This window comes from Pseudophryne corroboree, assembly GCF_028390025.1.
Source record: "Pseudophryne corroboree isolate aPseCor3 chromosome 3 unlocalized genomic scaffold, aPseCor3.hap2 SUPER_3_unloc_92, whole genome shotgun sequence".
NCBI lineage: Eukaryota > Metazoa > Chordata > Amphibia > Anura > Myobatrachidae > Pseudophryne > Pseudophryne corroboree.
The window spans coordinates 200,698-224,628 of NW_026967588.1; the positions used below are offsets into that span (position 1 = coordinate 200,698).

The following is a 23,931-nucleotide window of genomic DNA, read 5'->3' on the forward strand; positions in this document are numbered from 1 at the left end:
AATATATACACTCCCAGACCCACTTACCTCCCCAGTCATGTCCCTGTATTATTACAATAGATATAAGTGATGTTACTGTGATACTCCCAGATCCCCTTACCTCCCCAGTCATGTCCCTGTATTATTACTATAGATATGTGATGTCACTGTGATGCTCCCAGATACCCTCATGTCCCCAGTCATGTCCCTATATTATTATTATTGCTATGAGTGATGTCACTGTGACCCTCCGATTCCCTCACCTCCCCAGTCATGTCCATGTATTATTACTATGGATATAAGTGATGTCACTGTGACACTCCCAGATCCCCTCACCTCCCCAGTTATGTCCCGGTATTAAAACAATAGATATAAGTGATATCACGGTGACGCTCCCAGATAACCTCACCTCCCCAGTCATGTCTCTGAATTATTACTATAGATCTAAGTGAGGTCACTGTGACGCTCCCAGATCCCCTTACCTCCCCAGTCATGTCATATTATTATTTCTATAGATACGTGACTTCACAATGTCGCTTCCAGATCCCCTCACCTCCCCAGTCATGTCCCTGTTTATTACTATAGATATGAGTGACATCACTGTGCCGCTCCTAGATACCCTTACCTCCCAGTCATGTACCTGTATTATTACTATGGATATAAGTGATGTCACTGTGACACTCCCAGATCCCCTTACCTCCCCAGTCATGTCCTTGTATTATTACTATAGATATGTGACATCATTGCGCAGCTCCCAGATCCCTTCTACTACCCAGTCATGCCCCTGTATTATTAGTATAGATATGAGAAACGTCACTGTGCCGCACCCAGATTCCCTCACCTCCCCAGTCATATCCTTGTATTATTACTATAGATATAAGTGATGTCACTATTCCACTCCCAGATCCCTATACCTTCCCAGTCATGTCTCTGTATTATTACTATGGATATAAGTGATGTCACTGTGACACTCCCAGATCCCCTCACCTCCCCAGTCATGTCCCTGTATTATTACTATAGATATAAGTGACATCACTGTGACGCTCCCAAAATCCCCTCACCTCCCCAGTCATGTCCCTGTTTTATTTCTATAGATTTAAGTGACATCACTGTGCCGCTGCCAGATCCCCTTACCTCCCCAGTCATGTCTCTGTATCATTTCTATAGATATAAGAGAGGTCACTGTGACACTCCTAGATTCCATCACCTCCCCAGTCTTGTCCCTGTATTATAACTACAGATATTAGTGATGTTACTGTGATGCTCCCAGATCCCCTCACTTCCCCAGTCATGTCCCTGTATTAGTCCTATAGATATATGTGATGTCACTGTGACGCTACCATATTCCCTCACCTTCCCAGTCATGTCCCTGTATTATTACTATAGATATAAGTGATGTCACTGTGACACTCCCAGATCCCCTCACCTCCCCAGTCATGTCCCTCTATTATTATTATAAATATAAGTGACGTCACAGTGAGGCTCTCAGATCCTTTCACCTCCCCATTCATGTCCCTGTATTATTACTATAGATATGTGATGTAATTTTAACACTCCCAGATCCCTCACCTCCTCAGTCATGTCCCTGTATTATTACTATAGCTATAAGTGATGCTATTGTGACACTCTCAGATCCCCTCACCTCCCCAGTCATGTCCCTGTATTATTACTATAGATATTTTATGTCAAAGTGACGCTCCCAGATCCCCTCACCTCCCCAGTCATGTCCCTGTATCATTACTATAGATATAAGTGACATCACAGTGACTCTACCAGATACCCTTATGTCCCCAGTCATGTCCCTGTATCATTACTATAGATATAAGTGACATCACAGTGACTCTTCCAGATCCCCTCACCTCCCCAGTCATGTTCCTGTATTATTTCTATAGATTTAACGGATGTCACTGTGCCGGTCCTAGATCCCCTTACCTCCCCAGTCATGTCCCTGTATCATTATAGATATAAGGGACGTCACAGTGGCGATTCCAGATCCCCTCACCTCCCCAGTCATGTCCCTGTATTATTACTATAGATTTAACTGATGTCACTGTGACGCTCCCAGATCCCCTCACCTTCCCAGTCATGTCCCTGTATTATTACTATAGATATAAGTGAGGTAACTGTGACGCTCCCAGATTCCATCACCTCCCCAGTAATATACCTGTATTATTACTATAGATATAGGTGATGTCACAGTGAGGCTCCCAGATCCCCTCACCTATCCAGTCACGTCCCTGTATTACTACTATAGATATAAGTGAAGTCACTGTGATGTTCCCAGATCCACTCACCTCCCCAGTAATGTCCCTGTATTATTACTATAGATAGATGTGATGACACTGTGACACTTTCAGATCCCCTCAATTTCCCAGTCATGTCCCTGTATTATTACTATAGATATAAGGTCACTGTGACTCTCCCAGATCCCCTCACCTCCCCAGGCATGTCCCTGTATTATCACTATAAATATAAGTGATGTCACAGTGATGCTCCCAGATCCCCACACCTCCCCAGTCACGTCCCTGTATTATTACTATAGATATAAGTGATATCACTGTGACATTCCCAGATCCTCTCACCTCCCCAGTCATGTCCCTGTATTATTACTATAGATATAAGTTCACTGTGATGCTCCCAGATCCACTCACCTCTCCAGTCAAGTACCTGTATTATTACTATCGATATAAGGTCACTGTGGCGCAACCAGATCCTCTGACATCCCCAGTCATGTCCCTGTATTATTACTATAGATATAAGGTCACAGTGATGCTCTCAGATCCTCTCACCTCCCCAGTCATGTCCCTGTATTATTATAGATATAAGGTCACTGTGACGCTCCCAGATCCACTCACCTCCCCAGTCAGCAGGTAGATGATCTCCAGGGTGATATTTATTATCCTCTCAGTCCTGTGACTCCTGTCCTTGTCCATCCTTTGTGAATCAGAGAGAATACAGAACGTGTGATGTGTAATAAAGACTCCGTTCCTCACAGCTGGAGTTCCTTGTAATAAATATAATACATAAAACATATTGCACATGTAACATAGTAAATATGGAAATGAGTGGCCATTAAGTCTCCTATTTCCCCATAGCCATAGAGTCCTGGTCAGTGTCTCCGAGGTTCCGGTGACCCAGCCCCATAAGGATGTACTGCATAGTGGGCCTGATCTAGATTGTAGCGCTATTGTGGGTGGAGTCACAATGAACTGATGTTCGGTACACCGCTCATGTGCAGGACCCATACGGAGCATGTGCTTTAGGTGTCCTGAGTTGTCAGACGAGTATGGCTGCAGCCATGAAGTGGTGTAAGGGTGAGAATTGGTTGTGAAGGGACAGGGTCTCCTGAGGGAAATTTCATGGCCTCATTCATGGAGCTGCGGCGTACAGTCTCTGTGACCTCAGGTTTCACACATCCAGCCGATGGTGTAGCAAAGGTGGCAGGAGACAGGTAAGGGGGTGGCAGGAGAAAGGCGGCAGGAGACAGGTAAGGGGGTGGCAGGAGACAGGCAGGGGAAAGGCGGCAGGAGACAGGCAAGGGGTGGCTGAATGCAGGCAGGGGAAAGGTGACAGGAGACAGGCAGGGGAAAGGTGGCAGGACACAGGCATGGGGTGGCAGGACACAGGCAGGGGGTGGCAGAAGACAGGCGGCCGGAGACAGGCAGGGGAAAGGCGGCCTTAGACAGGCAGGGAGAATGCGGTCGGAGACAGGCAGTGAAAATGCGGCCGGAGACAGGCAGGGAAAATGCAGCCGGAGACAGGCAGGGGAAAGGCGGCTGGAGACAGGCACGGGGGCGGCAGGGTGAGGGTGGCAGTAGACAGGCGTGGGGCTGTAGGGTGGGTGGTTGCAGGAGACAGGCAGGGGGTGGCAGGAGACAGGCAGGGGAAAGGCGGCAGATAGGGGAAAGGTGGCAGGAGACAGACAGGGGAAAGGTGTCACGAGACAGACAGGGGAAAGGCAGCAGGAGACTGACAGTGGAAAGGCGGAAGGGCAAAGGCGGCAGGAGACAGACAGGGGAAAGGCAGCAGAAGACAGACAGGGGAAAGGCGACAGGAGACAGACAGGGGAAAGGCGGCAGGAGACAGACAGGGGAAAGGCGGCAGGAGACAGACAGGGGAAAGGTGGCAAGAGACAGACAGGGGAAAGGCGGCAAGAGACAGGCAGGGGAAAGGCGGCAGGAGACAGGCAGGGGAAAGGCGGCAGGAGACAGGCAGGGAAAAGGCGGCAGGAGACAGGGTGGCAGGAGACAGGCAGGGGGAAGGCGGCAGGAGACAGGCAGGTGGAAGGCGGCTGGAGACAGGCAGGGGGAAGGCGGCTGGAGACAGGCAGGGGGAAGGCGGCGGAAGACAAGCAGGGGGAAGGCGGCTGGAGACAGGCAGGGGAAAGGCGGCTGGAGACAGGCAGGGGAAAGGCGGCTGGAGACAGGCAGGGGGAAGGCGGCTGGAGACAGGCAGGGGGAAGGCGGCTGGAGACAGGCAGGGGGAAGGCGGCTGGAGACAGGCAGGGGGAAGGCGCGGCTGGAGACAGGCAGGGGGAAGGCGGCCGGAGACAGACAGGGGAAAGGCGGCAGGAGACAGGCAGGGGAAAGGCGGCAGGAGACAGACAGAGGAGCAGCTGCATGGAGTAACATGAGATGGGGCTCGGACGGGGTCAGCAGCAGCCACGAGCGGGGTACAGTGCCAGCTGCCTGCAGGCTATAACCCGGCCCTCCCATACCAGATGCTCCTGCCATGCTAGACCCGCAGCCCCCTGCCTCCTACCCACACCCTCTGCAGCCTAGGAAGGATGAGCTGCTGGGAGCCCCCTAAGGCGGGAGAGCGAGGAAGCCCCCTGGAGGAGTAAGTGCCGCTCTCTGTGCCTGCTTCTAGATGCTGCCCTCCCCTACTTGCTGCATGGGTGCAGATGTTGGCAGCGCACACAGCATGAAAACACAAGGTTTGTTGGCACTGGGCAGGTCTGTGATGGAATACACTTTAGGATTAGCAGCCACCTGGAGAGGGGTAGCCGGCCTCCTCAAACAGAGACAAATGTGGGGATACCAGGGAGGCGCTCTATCCAAATGATGCAGCCAAATAATAATTAAAACACTGTTTATTACACACAAGAAAATAAAAACAATATAAACAGTAATATAGACCAAAACATATACTAATGGGTGTTACCCTGAGGTATATGATATCTCTGGTATAAATGATATACACAATGAGTATACACAAAGGTATCACTGATAAAATCAATGTAAAAGGAAAACGCTGATCCTTCTACATAGGAGACTCTCAGAGGATTTGTCAGTCTCTTATAGTAAATTAGCAGCGCACAGTGTGAGTGAGAAGAAATCCTCCAGCTGATATGGTTCATACAGGAATGTGTCCTGAACCAGAATGACCTTTATATGGTAATTGTCCATCCGCTTAGTTCCGGTGTAACAACAAAGTGAGTTACATGTGTATAGATGTGATGGTGGTTAGTAGTCACTGCACCAGTGTTGGTAGTCCTTGCGGCACAAAGTTGATACTGCAGACCAGCTCCGTATCACCCTTTGCCCAGGTGAAGAAGCTGTGGGCGGCGTGGTCTGCTATAAGCTGTTCCCTGTCGTGCGGTGCAATGTGGATGCGCAGAGCCGCTGTCTCGTACTCCCAGCACGGGTAAGGTTTGTATCAGCAGCACAGTGTCTGGACTTACCCGGAATAGGGAGGAACACATGGTGCAGTCTCTCCACGATGTTCATTTCACATTTGCCGGCAATTGGTGAGCCATCAGCTATTGGAGGTCGTATCTTCTTCTGTGGGCACTACAGGTATCAGCAATCCCTCTGTGCCCTCAACGCGTTTCTCCGCACACCGGGAAGCTTTTTCAAGAGCTGGAGGATTTCTTCTCACTCACACTGTGCGCTGCTAATTTACTATAAGAGACTGACAAAACCTCTGAGAGTCTCCTATGTAGAAGGATCAGCGTTTTCCTTTTACATTGATTTTATCAGTGATACCTTTGTGTATACTCATTGTGTATATCATGTATACCAGAGATATCATACACCTCAGGGTAACACCCATTAGAATATGTTTTGGTCTATATTACTGTTTATATTGTTTTTATCTTTTGGTTGCATCATTTGGATAGAGCGCTACCTGGTATCCCCACATTTGCACACAGCACGGGGCACAGTAACAGCCCGGCTGCCGGCACACATACAAAATAATAGGTTCCCTATAGAATAATAGTAAACGCCAGGCACAGCTGCTGCAGAAACTCTTGTTACATACGTGACGTCAGTCTCTTCTGATACTGGCATTATATAATAAAACCCAGTGTCTCTGCAGCAGATGGCCGTCGTTATACGTGTGGCGCCCTCCTAGCGGGCATTTCACATCTTACACCATTATAGTGACGTGACTGCTGGGGGGGACGGCAATGAGGGGGCTCAGCCTGCAGCTGTCACACTGCCAGTGGTGTATTAATGCTCTGCAGCAGTCACACTGCCAGTGGTGTAGTAATGCTCTGCAGCTGTCACACTGCCAGTGGTGTAGTAATGCTCTGCAGCTGTCATAATAATAATAATAATAATAATAATAATAACAATACACCACAGGCTGCTCCCCCTGTATAGTAATAATAACAATACACCACAGGCTGCTCCCCCTGTATAATAATAATAACAGGACACCACAGGCTGCTCCCCCTGTATAGTAATAATATCAGGACACCACAGGCTGCTCCCCCTGTATAATAATAATAACAGGACACCACAGGCTGCTCCCCCTGTATAATAATAACAGGACACCACATGCTGCTCCCCCTGTATAGAAATAATAACAATACACCACAGGCTGCTCCCCCTGTATAGTAATAATATCAGGACACTACAGGCTGCTCCCCCTGTATAATAACAATAACAGGACACCACAGGCTGCTCCCCCTGTATAATAATAACAGGACACCACAGGCTGCTCCCCCTGTATAGTAAGACGCCATTACCTGATCTCCACGGACAATGCGAGGCTGCAGCAGTCAATGAAAACTCATTTCCTGTATGTGGAACGCACAGTCCGGAAGTAAGGTGGAACGCACAGGCAGGAAGTAAAGAGTGATTGGCACAAGCTGATTCCTAGTGACTGGTTCCTCAACCTCCTACACCCCGCCCTCTGTAATGACTATTACCATACATGTCCTCAGTGCAGGAGGCCGGCGGCCATTTTCTTGTAGACCAGTCCGGCAGCAGCAATAGGTTCCCTGGCCGTGTAGTGACGTCAGGAGCGGCGGCCATTTTCCCCTGGTCTGAGCTCCGCCTTCCTTCTATCATTCCCACAAGGCAGCAGGAGCAGAGAGCAGCCATTGCTGTGTCTGGCAGCAGGTAATGATATTATTATTATTATTCTATAGGCTGAGCAGCTCTGGTGTCAGGTTCTGTACTACAGGGGGAGCAGCCTCTGGTGCCTTGTTATAGTGCAGCTGGAGCAGCCTCTGGTGCTGCATTATCCCTGTACAGGTGACTGACACTCTAGTGTCCTATTACTGTAATACATGTGGCGCAGACCCCGCCATTACTGTAATACAGGTGGAGCAGACCCCGCCGTTACCGTAATACAGGTGGTGCAGATCCCGCCGTTACCGTAGTACATGTGGCGCAGACCCCGCCGTTATCGTAATACAGGTGGTGCAGACCCCGCTGTTACCGTAATACAGAGGGCGCAGACCCCGCCGTTACTGTGATACAGGTGGCGCAGTCCCCACCCTTACTGTAATACAGGTGGCGCAAGACCCCGCCGTTACTGTAATACAGGGCTCAGACCCCGCCGTTACCGTAATACAGGTGGCGCAGTCCCCACCCTTACCATAATACAGAGGGCGCACACCCCGTCGTTACCGTGATACAGGTGGCGCAGACCCCGCCGTTACTGTAATTCTATAAACGGGACATTACAGGTGTTGTGTCCTGTGGCATTGTACTATACAGGTGGAGCGGCATATGTTGTATTAATATTCAGGGGAGCTGTATTAAAATACAGGGGAGTGGCATGTGTTGTCCTACTGTACAGGGGGAGCGACCTGGGGCATCCTCCTATACAGGGGTAGTGGATTATGACATCCTACTATACAGGGGGAGCAGCCTGTGTTGCCCTTTTATACAGGGTAAGTGGCCTGTGGTGTCTTGTTACTTTTATTATATAGGGTGAGCGACATGTATTGTCTTTCTATACAAAGGAGTGGCCTGTTTTGTCATATTACAGGGGTAGCATCCTGTACTGTCATAGTATACAGGGGGAGCAGCCTGTGTTGTCATAATATACAAGTGGAGGGACCTGTGGTGTCTTGTTACTTGTATTATATAGGGTGAGCGGAATGTATTTTCTTTCTATACAGAAGGCGTGGCCTGTGTTGTCATAATATACAGGGGTAGCTTTCTGTGCTGTCATAGTATGCAGGGGGAGCGGCCTGTGTTGTATTTATTATTTATTAGCAGTTTCTTATATAGCGCAGCATATTCAGTTGCGCTTTACAATTAGAACAACAGTAATAGAACAAAACAGGGTAAAAACAGACAGACATAGAGGTAGGAAGGCCCTGCTCGCAAGGTTACAATCTATGGGGGAATAGGCATTGATACAGAAGGATTGATGCTACCTGTTGCATAATGGTCCACCAGATTGCTAGGTTCTTAATGGGTTGTATGATATGATCACCCAGCGATGAGATGAGGTATAGATTGAGAACAGCAGAGGACTTGCGGTACTCCAACTGATAGAGGTAGAGAAGAAGAGGTAGAATCAGAGAAGTGAACACTGAAAGAGCGATTAGATAGGTAGGATGAGAACCAGGAGAGGACCGTGTCCTGAAGACCTAGAGATTGTAGTATTTGTTTGAGAAGAGAGTGGTCAATGATGTCATAAGCAGCAGAGAGATCTAGAAGAATGAGTAGTGAGTAATGGCCTTTAGATCTAGCAGTGACTAGATCATTCACTACTTTGGTCAGTGCAGTGTCTGTGGAGTGTTGGGCATGAAAGCCTGACTGAAGTGGGTCCAATAAGTTGTGGGAGTTAAGAAAGTGTGTAAGGCGAGTGTAGGCAAGTCTCTCAAGTAGCTTGGAGGGATATGGTAGCTGAGAAATGGGACGGTAGTTAGAGAGTGTGTTTGGGTCAGAGTTGTGTTTGTTTAGACTGGGAGTAATCACTGCATGCTTAAACAGAGAAGGAAAGATACCAGTAGAGAGAGAGAGATTACAGATGTTAGTTAAGGTTGGGATAAGCACAGGAGACAAAGTTTTACTGACCTGTGAGGGTATAGGATCAAGAGGAGAGGTAGTGGAGTAGGAAGATGGAAAGACTGATGATACTTCATCTTCACTTGTTGGATCAAATGAAGAGAAAGTGCCAGAGGGTTCAGGTAGGGAATTGAGCAGGTCACTGGCTGAGGAAGAGCATACCATTTCATCTCGGATTTTATCACTCTTATACTTGAAGTAGGAGACAAGTTCTTGTGCACTGATACACAAAACACTATTATTTGCAGCGCCTGCATCAATTAAATAAAATCAGAAAAAATATTTAAAAAAAATGAAATGGTGGGGACAATGCTTGGTATACGTTCACCAATATATAAGAGTTGTGTATTGCTCCTATTAGGAATAACTAGACAAAAGAAATATAATAGGGGCGCTCATATATCAAAACACTGTACCCACAAGATAACAGCCATGGAGTCCCAATAGTTATTAAAATTACTTTATTATAAATAACAAATACTTTTGTATCTGTATATATTGCTATTAAATATTAACTATTCTTGTACAATTGTGTAGCAATTTCATAACACTGGTATAATTAATTAACAGTACTTACAGAGTCATATAAAAAGCAGCTAGAAACCGAATACATATATTAATGTAATTGTTCAGTGGTAATATGACCAATATATCCAACCGGGCGTCCCCGGAAAGAAAATATTAGTTGTGGCTTAAAAACAACTGCTGGAAGATAAAAAAAACGTTTATATGCCAAGCCCAGGTGGGTGCCGGCGCGGAACTGATGAGAAGAGAACCGTCAAGTCCATTGGTGGAAAATCCGTTATGCGCTTGATGTATATTCTCCTCCAGGATTACATCACCTCTTCCACTATAGCTGGATTGTATGGGTAACGGTCCCAAGATGTTATCACTGTTGATAGAAGCGGTGTGTGGACCGTGTCCACAGCGGGGATGGTATTGCCTCTAAATAGTGAAGATCCCGTGGTGGATATATAAACCACAGTCAATTTTTCAGACTGGGGGCAGTTTGGATTCCCGTCTCGTTTACTGGACTTGAAGTGACTCGTACCTTGTTTGTGCTGCCGCTACAGCTTTATCATTGGGCTGATTGTCCCTGGGATATGGGCGCTGTTGGTATTGTCGGCATGTGAACCGCTGTTGCGGCGAGATCGATAAGGCCGTATGGTGAGAGTCCCGTGGTGGATGATATAAGCTGGAGGGGGATTAGATTCCTGACTCCCGTGCAGGGCTTGAGATGGATTGATCGGTAATGTTCAAACAGGGCCGGTATATGAAGTAACCACCTGGACTGGTTTGTGCTGTTGTAGGCACTGATAGTAGCTAGTGGGGGAGGTGAGGGAGGGTAAAGAAGTGATTTAAATGTATTAAAAAGTTGCTTGGGGTTGGTGGCATGAGAAGAGATGAGAGACTGGAAATATGTTTGGCAGTGTCCAGGGCCTGATGATAGGAGTGGTAGGTGGTCTTATATCTGAGGATTCTGAGATTTACGCCACTGATGTTCTACTTTACATGACAGTTTTTGTAGGTGTCTTGTTGATTTAGAGTGCCATGGTTGGCATCTAAGCCTACGTGGAGTGTGATGGGTAGCTGGAGCCTCTCTAGGGTCTTGTGCAGGTGGAATACAGCAGTGTCAGGTGTGGTAAATGTAGGGATTGGTGAGAGCAGTTGTTGCAGAGAAGTGGAAAGTTGTTGAAAATGTATATTGTTAGTATTTCTGCGGGTTAGAGGAGGCTTGCTTGGTTTTAGTGTCATAGAAGTTAGAGTAATAGAAGAGATTGTGAAGGTGATCAGGTTGTGATCAGAGAAAGGGAAAGGAGTGTTAATGAATTCAGAAACTGAGCAGTGCCTGGTGAACACAACATCAAGGTAGTGGCCCTCCTGGTGAGTAGAGGAGTCAGACCATTGGGTGAGGCCAAGAGAGGAGGTTAGAGAGAAGAGTTTGGAGGCATGAACAGATTGTGGACTGTCAAGAGCTATATTGAAATCGCCCATAATGATGGTGGAGATGTCAGAGGATAAGATGCGTAGAAGCCAGGCAGAAAAATCTTCTAGAAATTGTTGTTCGAGTTGCCCTGGAGGGCGATAGATAGTTGCAAAATGCAGAGAAAAGAGGTGAAAATCCTGATAGAGTGAACTTCAAATGATGTGAGTGCGAGTGATGGAACCAGAGGTAGAACAGTGTATGTGAAAAATTGGAACAGTAAGATTCCAACCCCACCACCTTTACTATTACCAGGCCATGGGGTGTGTGTGTGAAGTGGAAACCACCGTGTGACAGTGCTGCAGGGGAGGCTGTGTCTGATTGTGTGAGCCATGTTTCTGTTATAGCCAGCAGATTAAAGTTGTGAGAGATAAAGAGGTCATGGATGGATGGCAATTTGTTACAAACAGAGCGTGCGTTCCATAAGCCACATTTTAGTGACTTGGAGGGGGATGGAAGACACGTGATATTTATGAGGTTAGATGGATTTCTATGTTGTTTTGAGATAGCTGAGTGTGAGAGGGACAGGTGGTTGGGGCCTGGATTTGGTGATATGGCACCAGCTAATAAAAGCAGAAGAGTGAGATAAATATTGGTGGATGTTTGCGAGTGTTTATTCTGGTGGCCAATTGTGGTTGTCAAAGTACTTGCAGAGAAGTAAGTATAAAGCTCATGAATGGTTATAAGAGGGGAGTGGAGAATAGAAGCTGTAATGTGCACAGAGGGGTGAGTTTTAGGGTGAGTGTAGAATGTGTTACATTTGGTGAGAATTCCATGAATTGAAATAAGAAACAGTAGTTTGATGAACATGCTTTGGTCGTTTGTGAGATAAAAGTTCTTTAAGTAAATTACCTTTCCTTGATGGTGCTCAATGTTTGTTCAACTGTTTATTTAACTGTTCGGATAACACACTTCTTAATTCCACACTTATTAAATTCCACGCAAGCTACCCCCAGAAAGCTGACCCCTTGACATTACACAGTGACACCAGGGGATGTGTCTGGGTGATGACTGGAGAGGTGACTGCTGGGAATGGGGCATTATACAGTAACACCGGGGGACGTGTCTGGGTGATGACTGGAGAGGTGACTGCTGGGAATGGGTCATTATACAGTAACATCAGGGGATGTGTCTGGGTGATGACTGGAGAGGTGACTGCTGGGAATGGGACACTATACAGTAACATCAGGGGATGTGTCTGGGTGATGACTGGAGAGGTGACTGCTGGGAATGGGTCATTATACAGTAACACCACGGGATGTGTCTGGGTGATGACTGGAGAGGTGACTGCTGGGAATGGGACACTATACAGTAACATCAGGGGATGTGTCTGGGTGATGACTGGAGAGGTGACTGCTGGGAATGGGGCATTATACAGTAACACCAGGGTACGTGTCTGGGTGATGACTGGAGAGGTGACTGCTGGGAATGGAGCATTATACAGTAACATCAGGGGATGTGTCTGGGTGATGACTGGAGAGGTGACTGCTGGGAATGGGGACATTATACAGTAACACCAGGGGATGTGTCTGGGTGATGACTGGAGAGGTGACTGCTGGGAATGGGGCATTATACAGTAACACCAGGGGATGTGTCTGGGTGATGACTGGAGAGGTGACTGCTGGGAATGGGACATTATACAGTAACACCAGGGGATGTGTCTGGGTGATGACTGGAGAGGTGACTGCTGGGAATGGGACATTATACAGTAACACCGGGGGATGTGTCTGGGCGATGACTGGAGAGGTGACTGCTGGGAATGGGGCATTATACAGTAACACCAGGGGACGTGTCTGGGTGATGACTGTATCACTGTGTGTGTCTGGTTCCTATAATGAGTCAGGAGGTCACTGTCTATGTCTCCATGCAGGAGGGGGAGTATGTAGAGGAACACAGGGGTCTGTACAAGGACGTGATGATGGAGAATCACCGGCCCCTCACATCACTGGGTAAGAGGAGACTGTCATGTATTGTACAGGGGAGAGCAGGTATGGGGGCACCTATATACACATCATCTGATAATCACATATATACACTGTACTCAGTCACTGTGTGTCTCCTACAGATGGGCCCAGTAACAGAGATACCCCAGAGAGATGTCCCTGTCCTCTGTATTCCCAGGATTGTACAGAGGAGAATCACAGGATCCCACAGGAGGATCAGGTAGGTGGGATTTAGGGTCTCCCCAATATACCAAAGTGACTGTCACTATATGATCTGTAGAGGAGCTGTGTGTATTATACACTGATATTATACTGTTTCACCCTTAGTTTAAGCTAACACTATGCAAATGCCATTGTATTATTTTCTCATACGTCCTAGAGGATGCTCGGGTCACATCAAGAACCTTGGGGTATAGACGGGATCCACAGGAAACATGGGCACTTTAAGACTTTCAAAGGTGTGTGAACTGGCTCCTCCCTCTATGCCCGTCCTCCAGACTCCAGTTTAGAATCTGTGCCCAGGCAGACTGGATGCACACTGAGGAGCTCTACTGAGTTTCTCTGAAAAGACTTTATGTTAGGTTTTGTATTTTCAGGGAGTACTGCTGGCAACAGTCTCCCTGCTTCGTGGGACTGAGGGGAGAGAAGTCAGATCTACTTCTGTGAGTTTAAAGGCTCTGCTTCTTTGGCTACAGGACACCATTAGCTCCTGAGAGTCTGATCGCTAGGTACGCCTAGATGCTCGTTCCCAGAGCCCGCCGTCACCCCCCTTGCAGAGCCAGAAGTCAGAAGACAGGCGAGTAGAAGAAGATCAGAAGACTTCAGTGACGGCTTTGAGGTAGCGCACAGCGGCCGCGCTGCGCGCCATGCTCCCACACTCAGAGGCACTGCAAGCTGCGGGGGGGGCAGCAATTTAACCACAAAATAACTGACTGGCAGGAGCAGACATAGTGCCAGGGCACTGTCCGGACCCCCGCCAGTATAAAAAAGTTTAAAAAAGAGCGGGTCTGAAGCGGCCCATTATGGGGGCGGGGCTTAGCCCTCACAGCACACAGCCCAGCGCCATTTTCTCTACACAGGCTGCAGAGACGTTGGTCCTTCCTCACACTGCTGTACAAGTAACGGTGCAAAACGGGGAAGGGGGGGCACAGTGATTTTGATGCATTGTATGTCATTTATAAAAGCGCTGCAGGTCTGTGACATTTTCTGTAGTATTTTCAGACCGGGTTTGGGCGCTGGGGTGTGAGTTGGCAATATCTCCCTCTGTGTCTCTCTGACAGGCTTTACTGTGGGTCTGTCCCCTATATGCATCTGTGGGTGGTGGGTGCACGTGTGTCGGTATGTCTGAGGCGGAGTGCTCTTCCCAGGAGGAGACTATGTCAGGGACACAAACGGCTGTGGGAGTGACCCTATCGGCACCGCCGACACCTGATTGGGTGAATGTTTTGAGTGCTTTAAATGATAAATAAAAGATTGGATAAATCTGAGTCCCAGAACCAGGCTTGGAAGAAATCCGTAGAGGATGTGTTGTTTCAAGTCCAGACCCCCTCGGGGTCACAAAAACGTTCATTTGCCCAGCTGACAGACAGGGATACCGACACGGACACTGACTCAAGTGTCGACTATAGTGATACCAGATTAGAACCAAAACTGGCAAAGAGCATTCAGTACATGATTGTGGCAATAAAAGACGTGTTACATATCACTGAGGACCCTGCTGTTCCTGATACTAGGGTCTGTATGTATAAAGGAAAGAAACCTGAGGTAACATTTCCTCCCTCTCATGAACTGAACACGCTTTGTGAAAAGGTTTGGAAAAGTCCTGACAGAAAGTTTCAGATTCCCAAAAGGATTGTAATGGCGTATCCGTTTCCCTCTGGGGATGGGGAAAAATGGGAGTCACCCCCCATTGTGGACAAAGCTCTGTCACGGCTGTCCAAAAAGGTGGCTCTCCCGTCCCCTGACACGGCAGCCCTAAAGGATCCTGCGGATCGTAGGCAGGAAAATACATTGAAATCCATTTATGTCACCACGGGTACGCTACTCAGACCAGCCATTGCATCTGCGTGGGTGAGCAGTGCTATCGAAAAATGGGCAGATAACCTGTCGTCTGAATTGGATACCCTAGATAGGAATAGCATTCTTCTGACACTGGGTCATATCAGGGACGCTGCAGTCTACCTAAAAGAAGCTGCGAGAGATATTGGCCTCTTGGGATCAAGGGAGAGCATTGTGGATTCATCAATGGAATGCTGATGCTGACTCTAAGAAAGCTATGGAGTCTCCACCGTATAATGGTGGTGTGTTGTTTGGTGACGGCTTCGCTGATTTGGTATCTACGGCTACCACGGGTAAATCATAATTTTTACCTTATGTTCCTGCATAACAAAAGAAAACACCACTATCAGATGCAGTCCTTTCGGCCCAATAAATACAGAAAAGGCAGAGGGTCTTCCTTCCTTGCTACTAGAGGAAAGGAAAAAGGTAAACGATCACCGGCCGTGGCCGGTTCCCAGGAGCAGAAGTCCTCCCCGGCTTCTGCCAAGTCCACCACATGACGCTGGGACTACTCTGCGGAAGTCTGCACCAGTGGAAGCATGTCTCAGGCTCTTCAGTCAGTTCTGGGCTCATGGGTTTTGGAAATAGTGTCCATGTGGTACAAACTGGAGTTTCAAGACGTCCCCCCTCACCGATTTTTCAAATCAGCCTTACCAGCTTCTCTTCTAGACAGGGAGGTGGTATGCGCCGCAATACAAAAATTGTGTCACAATCAAGTCATAGTCAGGGTTCCTCCGTCGCAACAGAGAGAAGGCTTTTATTCGAGCCTGTTCGTGGTCCCTAAGCCAGATGGCTCAGTCAGACCAATCCTGAACCTCAAATCCCTCAATTTCTACCTAAAAAAATTCAAATTCAAGATGGAATCTCTCCGGGCAGTGATATCCAGTCTGGAGGAGGGGGATTTTATGGTGTCAGTAGACATAAAGGATGCCTACTTGCATGTTCCCATTTATTTCCCACATCAGGCTTACCTGAGGTTCGCAGTTCGGGATTGTCATTACCAATTTCAGACGTTGCCATTTGGTCTGTCCACGGCTCCGAGGGTTTTCACCAAAGTAATGGCCGAAATGATGGTTCTCCTACGCAAACAAGGAGTCAAGATTATCCCGTACTTGGACGATCTCCTGATAAAGGCGAGATCCAGGGACCAATTGATGCAGAACATTATGCTCTCCCTGACAATTCTGCAGCAACATGGTTGGCTCCTAAACGTGCCAAAATCACAGTTGGTTCCGACGAGACGGCTGTCGTTTTTGGGAATGATTCTGGACACAGAATTACAGAAAATCTTTCTTCCAGTGGAAAAGGCTCTGGAACTTCAATGTCTGGTCAAACAATTGCTGAAACCAGCAAGAGTATCGATGCACTCGGTTGCTGGGAAAGATGGTGGCAGCCTACGAGGCCATTCAGTTTGGCAGATTCCATGCCAGAGTGTTACAGTGGGACCTGTTGGACAAGTGGTCCGGGTCCCATCTGCACATGCACTGAAGGATAACCCTGTCTTCCAAGACCAGAATCTCACTCCTGTGGTTGCTGCACAGCTCTCACCCCCTAGAGGTACGCAGGTTCGGGATCCAGGACTGGATCTTAGTGACCACGGATGAGAGTCTCCGAGGCTGGGGAGCAGTCACGCAGGGGGAAAGCTTCCAGGGAAAATGGTCAAGCCAGGAAATGTGTCTACACATAAACGTTCTGGAGTTAAGGGCCATTCACAATGGCCTTCTGCAAGCGAACATCTTCGTAATCGTCCCGTCTTGATTCAGTCGGACAACATAACAGCAGTAGCGTACATAAACCGCCAGGACGGAACAAAGTGCAGAGCGGCAATAGCAGAGGCCACAAAGGTGCTCCGTTGGGCGGAAAGGCATACAAGCGCTCTGTCAGCGATCTTCATTCCAGGAGTGGACAACTGGGAAGCAGACTTCCTCAGCAGACACAATCTCCATCCAGGAGAGTGGGGTCTTCATCAAGAGGTCTTTGCAGAAGTGACAAGTCTTTAAGGGAATTCCTCAAATAGACATGATGGCGTCTCGCCTCAACAAGAAACTTCAGAGATATTGTTCCAGGTCAAGAGACCCTCAAGCAATAGCAGTGGATGCCCTAGTGACACCGTGGGTGTTTCAGTTGGTGTACGTGTTTCTTCCGCTTCCACTCATTCCAAAAGTGATAAAGAGCATAAGAAGAACAAAGGTTCGAGCGATCCTCATTGTTCCAGACTGGCCAAGAAGGGTTTGGTATCCGGATCTTCTGGAATTACTCGTAGGAGATCCCTGGCCTCTTCCTCTGGGGGAGGATCAGTTACAGCAGGTGCGTGTTCCAAGACTTACCGCAACTTCGTTTGACGGCTTGGAGGTTGAACGCCGGATCCTAGCCCGGAAGGGTATTCCCGAGGAACTTATCCCCACTCTTATTCAGGCCAGGAAGGGAGTACCGTCTAAACATTACCACCGTATTTGGAGAAAATACGGGTCTTGGTGTGAATCCAGGAAGGTTCCTACGGAAGACTTTCAGCTAGTACGTTTTCTCCATTTTCTACAAGTCGGTATGGATGCGGGCCTTAAGTGGGCTCAATTAAAGTTCAAATTTCAGCCTTATCGGTTTTCTTCCAAAAACAATTGGCCTCTCTTCCAGAAGTTCAGACCTTCGTGAAAGGAGTGTTGCACATCCAACCTCCCTTTGTGCCCCCTGTGGCACCGTGGGATCTTAACGTGGTGTTGCAATTCCTGCAATCTCATTGGTTTGAACCTTTGCAGAAGGTAGAGTTAAAATTTCTTACTTGGAAACTGGTCATGCTGTTGGCCTTGGCATCCGCAAGGTGGGTGTCTGAATTGGCGGCCTTGTCTCACAAGATCCCATATTTGATCTTTCATGAAGATAGAGCAGAATTGAGGACTCGTCAGCAGTTTCTGCCGAAAGCGGTTTCGACGTTACACTTGAACCAACCTATTTTGGTGCCAGTGGCTACTGACGCCTTGCTGGAATCAAAGTTTCTCGATGTAGTAAGAGCTTTGAAAATTTATGTCAGTTTAGGAAAACGGAGGCTCTGTTTGTCCTGTATGCTCACAATAAAATTGGGGCTCTTGCTTCCAAGCAGACTATTGCGAGCTGGATCTGTCCTACGATTCAGCAGGCTCATTCTATGGCTGGATTGCCGTTACCAAAATCGGTAAAGGCCCATTCTACCAGAAAGGTGGGCTCGTCCTGGGCGGCTGCCCGGGGGGTCTCGGCATTGCAACTTTGCTGAGCAGCTACTTGGTCGGGTTCAAACACCTTTGCGAAGTTCTACAAGTTTGATACCCTGGCTAATGAGGACCTCATGTTTGGTCATTCGGTGCTGCAGAGTCATCCGCACTCTCCCGTTCGTTCTAGTGCTTTGGTATAACCTCATGGTTCTTGATGTGACCCCAGCATCCTCTAGGACGTATGAGAAAATAGGATTTTAATACCTACCGGTAAATCCTTTTCTCTTAGTCCGTAGAGGATGCTGGGCGCCCGTCCCAGTGCGTACTGTATCTGCAGTTTTTAGTTGTGGTTACACACATGTTGTGTTACGTTTATAGTCGGTCTGTTGCTGATGATGTTCATGCCGTTGACTTGCGTTGTGTTAAATGCCATGTTGCACGGCGTGCTTGAGGTGTGAGCTGGTATGTATCTCACCTTAGTTTAACAATAAAACCTTTTCCTTGAAATGTCCGTCTCTCTGGGCACAGTTCCTATAACTGGAGTCTGGAGGAGGGGCATAGAGAGAGGAGTCCGTTCACACCCCTTTGAAAGTCTTAAAGTGCTCATGTCTCATGTGGATCCCATCTATACCCCATGGTTCTTGATGTGACCCCAGCATCCTCTACGGACTAAGAGAAAAGGATTTACCGGTAGGTATTAAAATCCTATTTTTTGGGTAATTTAGGAAGAATGTCTGATATAAAGGCAGAAGATATAGAGGGAGAAGAAGAGACGTGTGTGACTGATATAAAGGCAGAAGATATAGAGGGAGAAGAAGAGACGTATATGACTGATATGAAGGCAGAAGATACAGAGGGAGAAGATGAGACGTATGTGACTGATATGAAGGCAGAAGATATAGAGGGAGAAGAAGAGACGTATGTGAGGGGTGATCAGCAGTGTAAGGAGGAGGAGATCCCTACAGATATCAGCACAGGTGAGTAATAAACACTTATTACAGAAGTCACATATTCTCCTTGCTCAGTCACTACAGCAATCTCTTATCCTACACCCTCCTCCTCCATCAGCCCTGTTGTCAGTTGGGAGACTCTAACACAAGGCTATCCATGACAAATATCACATGTAGAGAGTTATTACACACAAACTAGAATGTTATGAAAAGTAACAAGCAGAAGTTTATTATTAGTGATTATATATAAATGTGTATATAATATAATTAGTATTGTTTTTTGTGGAGTGCCTAATTTATATGCATTTTGTTAGATGATGCAGGTATGAAATATTTCCTGCTATACAGTAGACCTGAGCTCACCAAATACAATTCGTATAAGATTCAGAAATAAAATGAAATTTGAATCTAGAACTTCAAGTAAAACAGATTAAAAGCTTATCACAAGTACATATCTGTATAATCAGAAGACAAGCGTTTTGCACTTGTTGTCACCCTTGCATGGGCGGGCTTGTTCTTATCCACTCCAATTCACTCTAAATCACCCAACGCGTTTCTTCAATAGTGACTTCTTCAGGGGTGTTTTCTGTTAAAGGCTTTATCCTCAAATATCAGTTGTGTAGACCTGAAATAATTGTGTAACCTTCAGACAGTAATTGTGGACTTGTTCATGATGAACACATTCCTAATTACTTGTGAATAATAGTTCCTGCTCTGTGCAGTTCTGAGGTTATGACTTTAGGGAATGTAATGGCCAGATCCAATATTGCTCAATCTAAGGTCTCCCAGTAGCCTTACTACATACATAAATGTGTCTTGCACTCACTATATTAACTAACAATAATAAACAGTGGCGTTTTAGTTCATGTATTGCTCAATGCATTTAAGCCTGCAGCCCCCGACAAGGGACCCCACTATACTGCAGGTCCTACTCTATTGCCCAAAATAATTACCATAAAAACAGCTATAGCATTAGTGTTAACCTTTAGGTATGCGCTCAGCGGTGGAACAGTGACCGAAGGCTTGGATTGGTTTTAAGAGCACCAGTCTGACGTGCCACCACATCTCACGTGGCCCTCCAGTTCACCAGATCTGGGACTGTGGGACTGTTTGGCTGGGTCCGGCATTGTACTGTTGGTGCAGTTCCTGGAGCGTTTGGAACGATTGGTGGTTGCTAGGTGCCCTAAATGCCTGTGGTCCCGATTTGTCATGATCTACTTTCGCCCACTGTTCCGCCGCTGAGATTCTTGGTGTCCATGCTTCTTCCACTGTAGATGGATACTACTCACTGTCTACAAGGGATCACCAACAAACAAATGCCGGTCTCGGCCACAACCAATGGCTCCCTTTTGCCAATCGCATCACATGCACGACCCATGGTTCCATCTGAAAAAGAAACAATATCTCAACAAATTTGCATTGTATCAATGCCTCAGACATTCACAATGATCATCCAGTAACTTTAGTGTCACCATCTACACGCATGTGCACGTCCTGTGTCATTGTACTTTATATATATATATATATATATATATATATTATAAACACACACATACATATACATATATATATTTTGGTAAAGCGGCACTCCTCAAGAAGACCTGAAGTTGATATTAAAGAATCAATAGCCGGTGCCCTCCAAACCAGGCTGCATCAGCTGGTGTAACGTAATGTAGATTCCATACAAGGCGGCACTCAGAATAAATAGACCAGGCAGGTTTAGTGTACCAACGTTTCAATGCTCTATTCGCGGCATTTTCATCAGGGTGCAGAACAAAAGAGACATACAACCACTCACCTAATATACCCGGTGGAACCGTCCATGTCACCATCCGTCGCACTCCAGCGCATCAAAGTGACTTCATCTGACAAATGCTACGTCCGGAGACACGGAGAGAACCTCGTCCACATGACCTATAGTAACCAATGGGGACAAAAGTATAAAGTAACCTGCCAACAAAACAGTGTAACAACACCGATCAAATTCTATCCTCTTAGATATATATCTATTTCTCTGACAGGGTCTACAGGTTATCCACAAGATAACATTGGGATATGATGAAGTGACAGCGGATTTGCAACAAATGGTCAAAGCTTTCGGCCTCCCAGCATGCAACGGGCCTGTCCATATATCCCCGCCTCCTGGCTCAGGCAAATCAGTTTTTTGTTTGGTGCGGCAGGAGCCGAACCATGGCCCTCCGAGTTGTTCGCTCGCTCGCTAGCTGCTTTTAGCAGCTTTGCACACGCAAAGCCGCCGCCTACTGGGAGTGAATCTTAGCATAGTAAAATTGCGAACGAAAGATTTGCAGAATTGCCAATAGAAACTTCTTAGCAGTTTCTGAGTAGCTCGAGACTTACTCTGCCACTGCGATCAGTTCAGTCAGTTTCGTTCCTGGTTTGACGTCACAAACACTCCCAGCATTCACCAAGACACTGCCCCCGTTCCTTCAGACACTCCCGCGTTTTTCGCACACACCCATAAAACGGCCAGTTTCCGCCCAGAAACACCCACTTCCTGTCAATCACATTACTATCACCAGAACGAAGAAAAAAAACGTGTAATGCCGTGAGTAAAATACCTAACTGCATAGCAAATTTACTTGGCGCAGTCGCACTGCGGACATTGCGCATGCGCATTAGCGACTAATCGCTCCGTTGCGGAAAAAAAAATAACGAGCGAACAACTCGGAATGACCACCCATGGTCAGAGGGCTGCTGTTTTTTTGCAGCCATCCGTTTTCTTATTTTATTTTAGTATTACTATTTTTTTTGAGTGATTTTTCTAAAAAGCATCTTATACGCACCTTAGAGTCGCTCCAACAACTCCCTGCCGGGTCGCGATAACGCTTACCCACGTGTATAGTGAGGCAGGCACAGGTTCTGGTGAACCGTCATGGGCAACTTTGCACAGACATTATCCAATGTAGCTGAGCAGTTTATACCAGTGATAGGTTTCCCTATTAACCCTTACATGCAACATTCATTCTGAGGTTTATACACCTAGGGAATTGTCAGCCTCTCAAAAAAGCAGAAAAGGATTTTTTGGGAAATTCGTTGACGCTCCTGTTCAAATCTCTGCTGCCTCCCACTTTTAACCTGGATCTATCCCAGAAGATCCAGAGAAAATACAGGAAAGTGATAAAAAGTGGAAAGAAAGGGTTGGCGCTGAGGGTGAAATAAAAGATTGATACTTATCTAAATAACGAGGTGTGTTGACTTTATGGCGTCTCTTCTTTCCCCTTTATATTCTTAATGGTATTCCTCCAAAGAATTCCGGACAGTGCATGTAAAATAAGGATTGCAATGATTGTAGATTATATGTGGAACCCAATTACGGATGAATTATTGCTGTCTGGTTATTCTTATATGTAATTTATAGTAGGATGCCGTTTGGAGGACTGTGAAGAGAATGTATAGTGATGTCATCTGCTCCAATTTCCGGATTTTTAAATAAAATTTTACTCACTGGTAAATCTATTTCTCGTAGTCCGTAGTGGATGCTGGGAACTCCGTAAGGACCATGGGGATTAGCGGCTCCGCAGGAGACTGGGCACAAAAGTAAAGCTTTAGGACTACCTGGTGTGCACTGGCTCCTCCCCCCATGACCCTCCTCCAAGCCTCAGTTAGGATACTGTGCCCGGACGAGCGTACACAATAAGGAAGGATTTATGAATCCCGGGTAAGACTCATACCAGCCACACCAATCACACCGTACAACTTGTGATCTGAACCCAGTTAACAGCATGATAACAGAGGAGCCTCTGAAAAGATGGCTCACAACAACAATAATCCGATTTAGTTAACAATAACTATGTACAAGTATTGCAGATAATCCGCACTTGGGATGGGCACCCAGCATCCACTACGGACTACGAGAAATAGATTTACCGGTGAGTAAAATCTTATTTTCTCTGACGTCCTAGTGGATGCTGGGAACTCCGTAAGGACCATGGGGATTATACCAAAGATCCCAAACGGGCGGGGGAGTGCGGATGACTCTGCAGCACCGAATGAGAGAACTCAAGGTCCTCCTCAGCCAGGGTATCAAATTTGTAGAATTTTGCAAACGTATTTGCTCCTGACCAAGTAGCTACTCGGCAAAGTTGTAAAGCCGAGACCCCTCGGGCAGCCGCCCAAGATGAGCCCACCTTCCTTGTGGAGTGGGCATTTACAGATTTTGGCTGTGGCAGGCCTGCCACAGAATGTGCAAGTTGAATTGTACTACAAATCCAACGAGCAATAGACTGCTTAGAAGCAGGAGCACCCAGCTTGTTGGGTGCATACAGGATAAACAGCGAGTCAGATTTTCTGACTCCAGCCGTCCTGGAAACATATATTTTTAAGGCCCTGACAACGTCTAGCAACTTGGAGTCCTCCAAGTCCCTAGTAGCCGCAGGCACCACAATAGGTTGGTTCAAGTGAAACGCTGAAACCACCTTAGGGAGAAACTGAGGACGAGTCCTCAATTTCCGCCCTGTCCGAATGGAAAATCAGATAAGGGCTTTTACAGGATAAAGCCGCCAATTCTGACACGCGCCTGGCCGAGGCCAGGACCAATAGCATGACCACTTTCCA

The 23,931-nt window shown here is 47.1% G+C and overlaps 2 protein-coding genes across 2 annotated transcripts in view; one reads left to right on the top strand and one right to left on the bottom strand.

Moving 5' to 3' along the window:
• LOC134984911 (zinc finger protein 345-like) overlaps nt 1-2,979 on the bottom strand; it is a 141,556-nt gene extending 138,577 nt beyond the window's left edge. The window contains exon 1 of the mRNA XM_063950381.1: nt 2,835-2,979. Coding sequence (XP_063806451.1) covers nt 2,835-2,912 — 78 coding nt within the window. The 5' untranslated portion in view covers nt 2,913-2,979. The remainder of the gene's footprint in view (nt 1-2,834) is intronic.
• Nucleotides 2,980-7,288: 4,309 nt separating this feature from the next.
• The window catches only part of LOC134984912 (gastrula zinc finger protein XlCGF17.1-like), a 40,075-nt gene continuing 23,432 nt past the window's right edge, over nt 7,289-23,931 (top strand). Inside the window, exons 1-4 of the mRNA XM_063950382.1 lie at nt 7,289-7,331; nt 13,094-13,172; nt 13,289-13,386; nt 19,132-19,383. Of these exons, the coding sequence (XP_063806452.1) occupies nt 13,320-13,386; nt 19,132-19,383 (319 nt within the window). The 5' untranslated portion in view covers nt 7,289-7,331; nt 13,094-13,172; nt 13,289-13,319. The remainder of the gene's footprint in view (nt 7,332-13,093; nt 13,173-13,288; nt 13,387-19,131; nt 19,384-23,931) is intronic.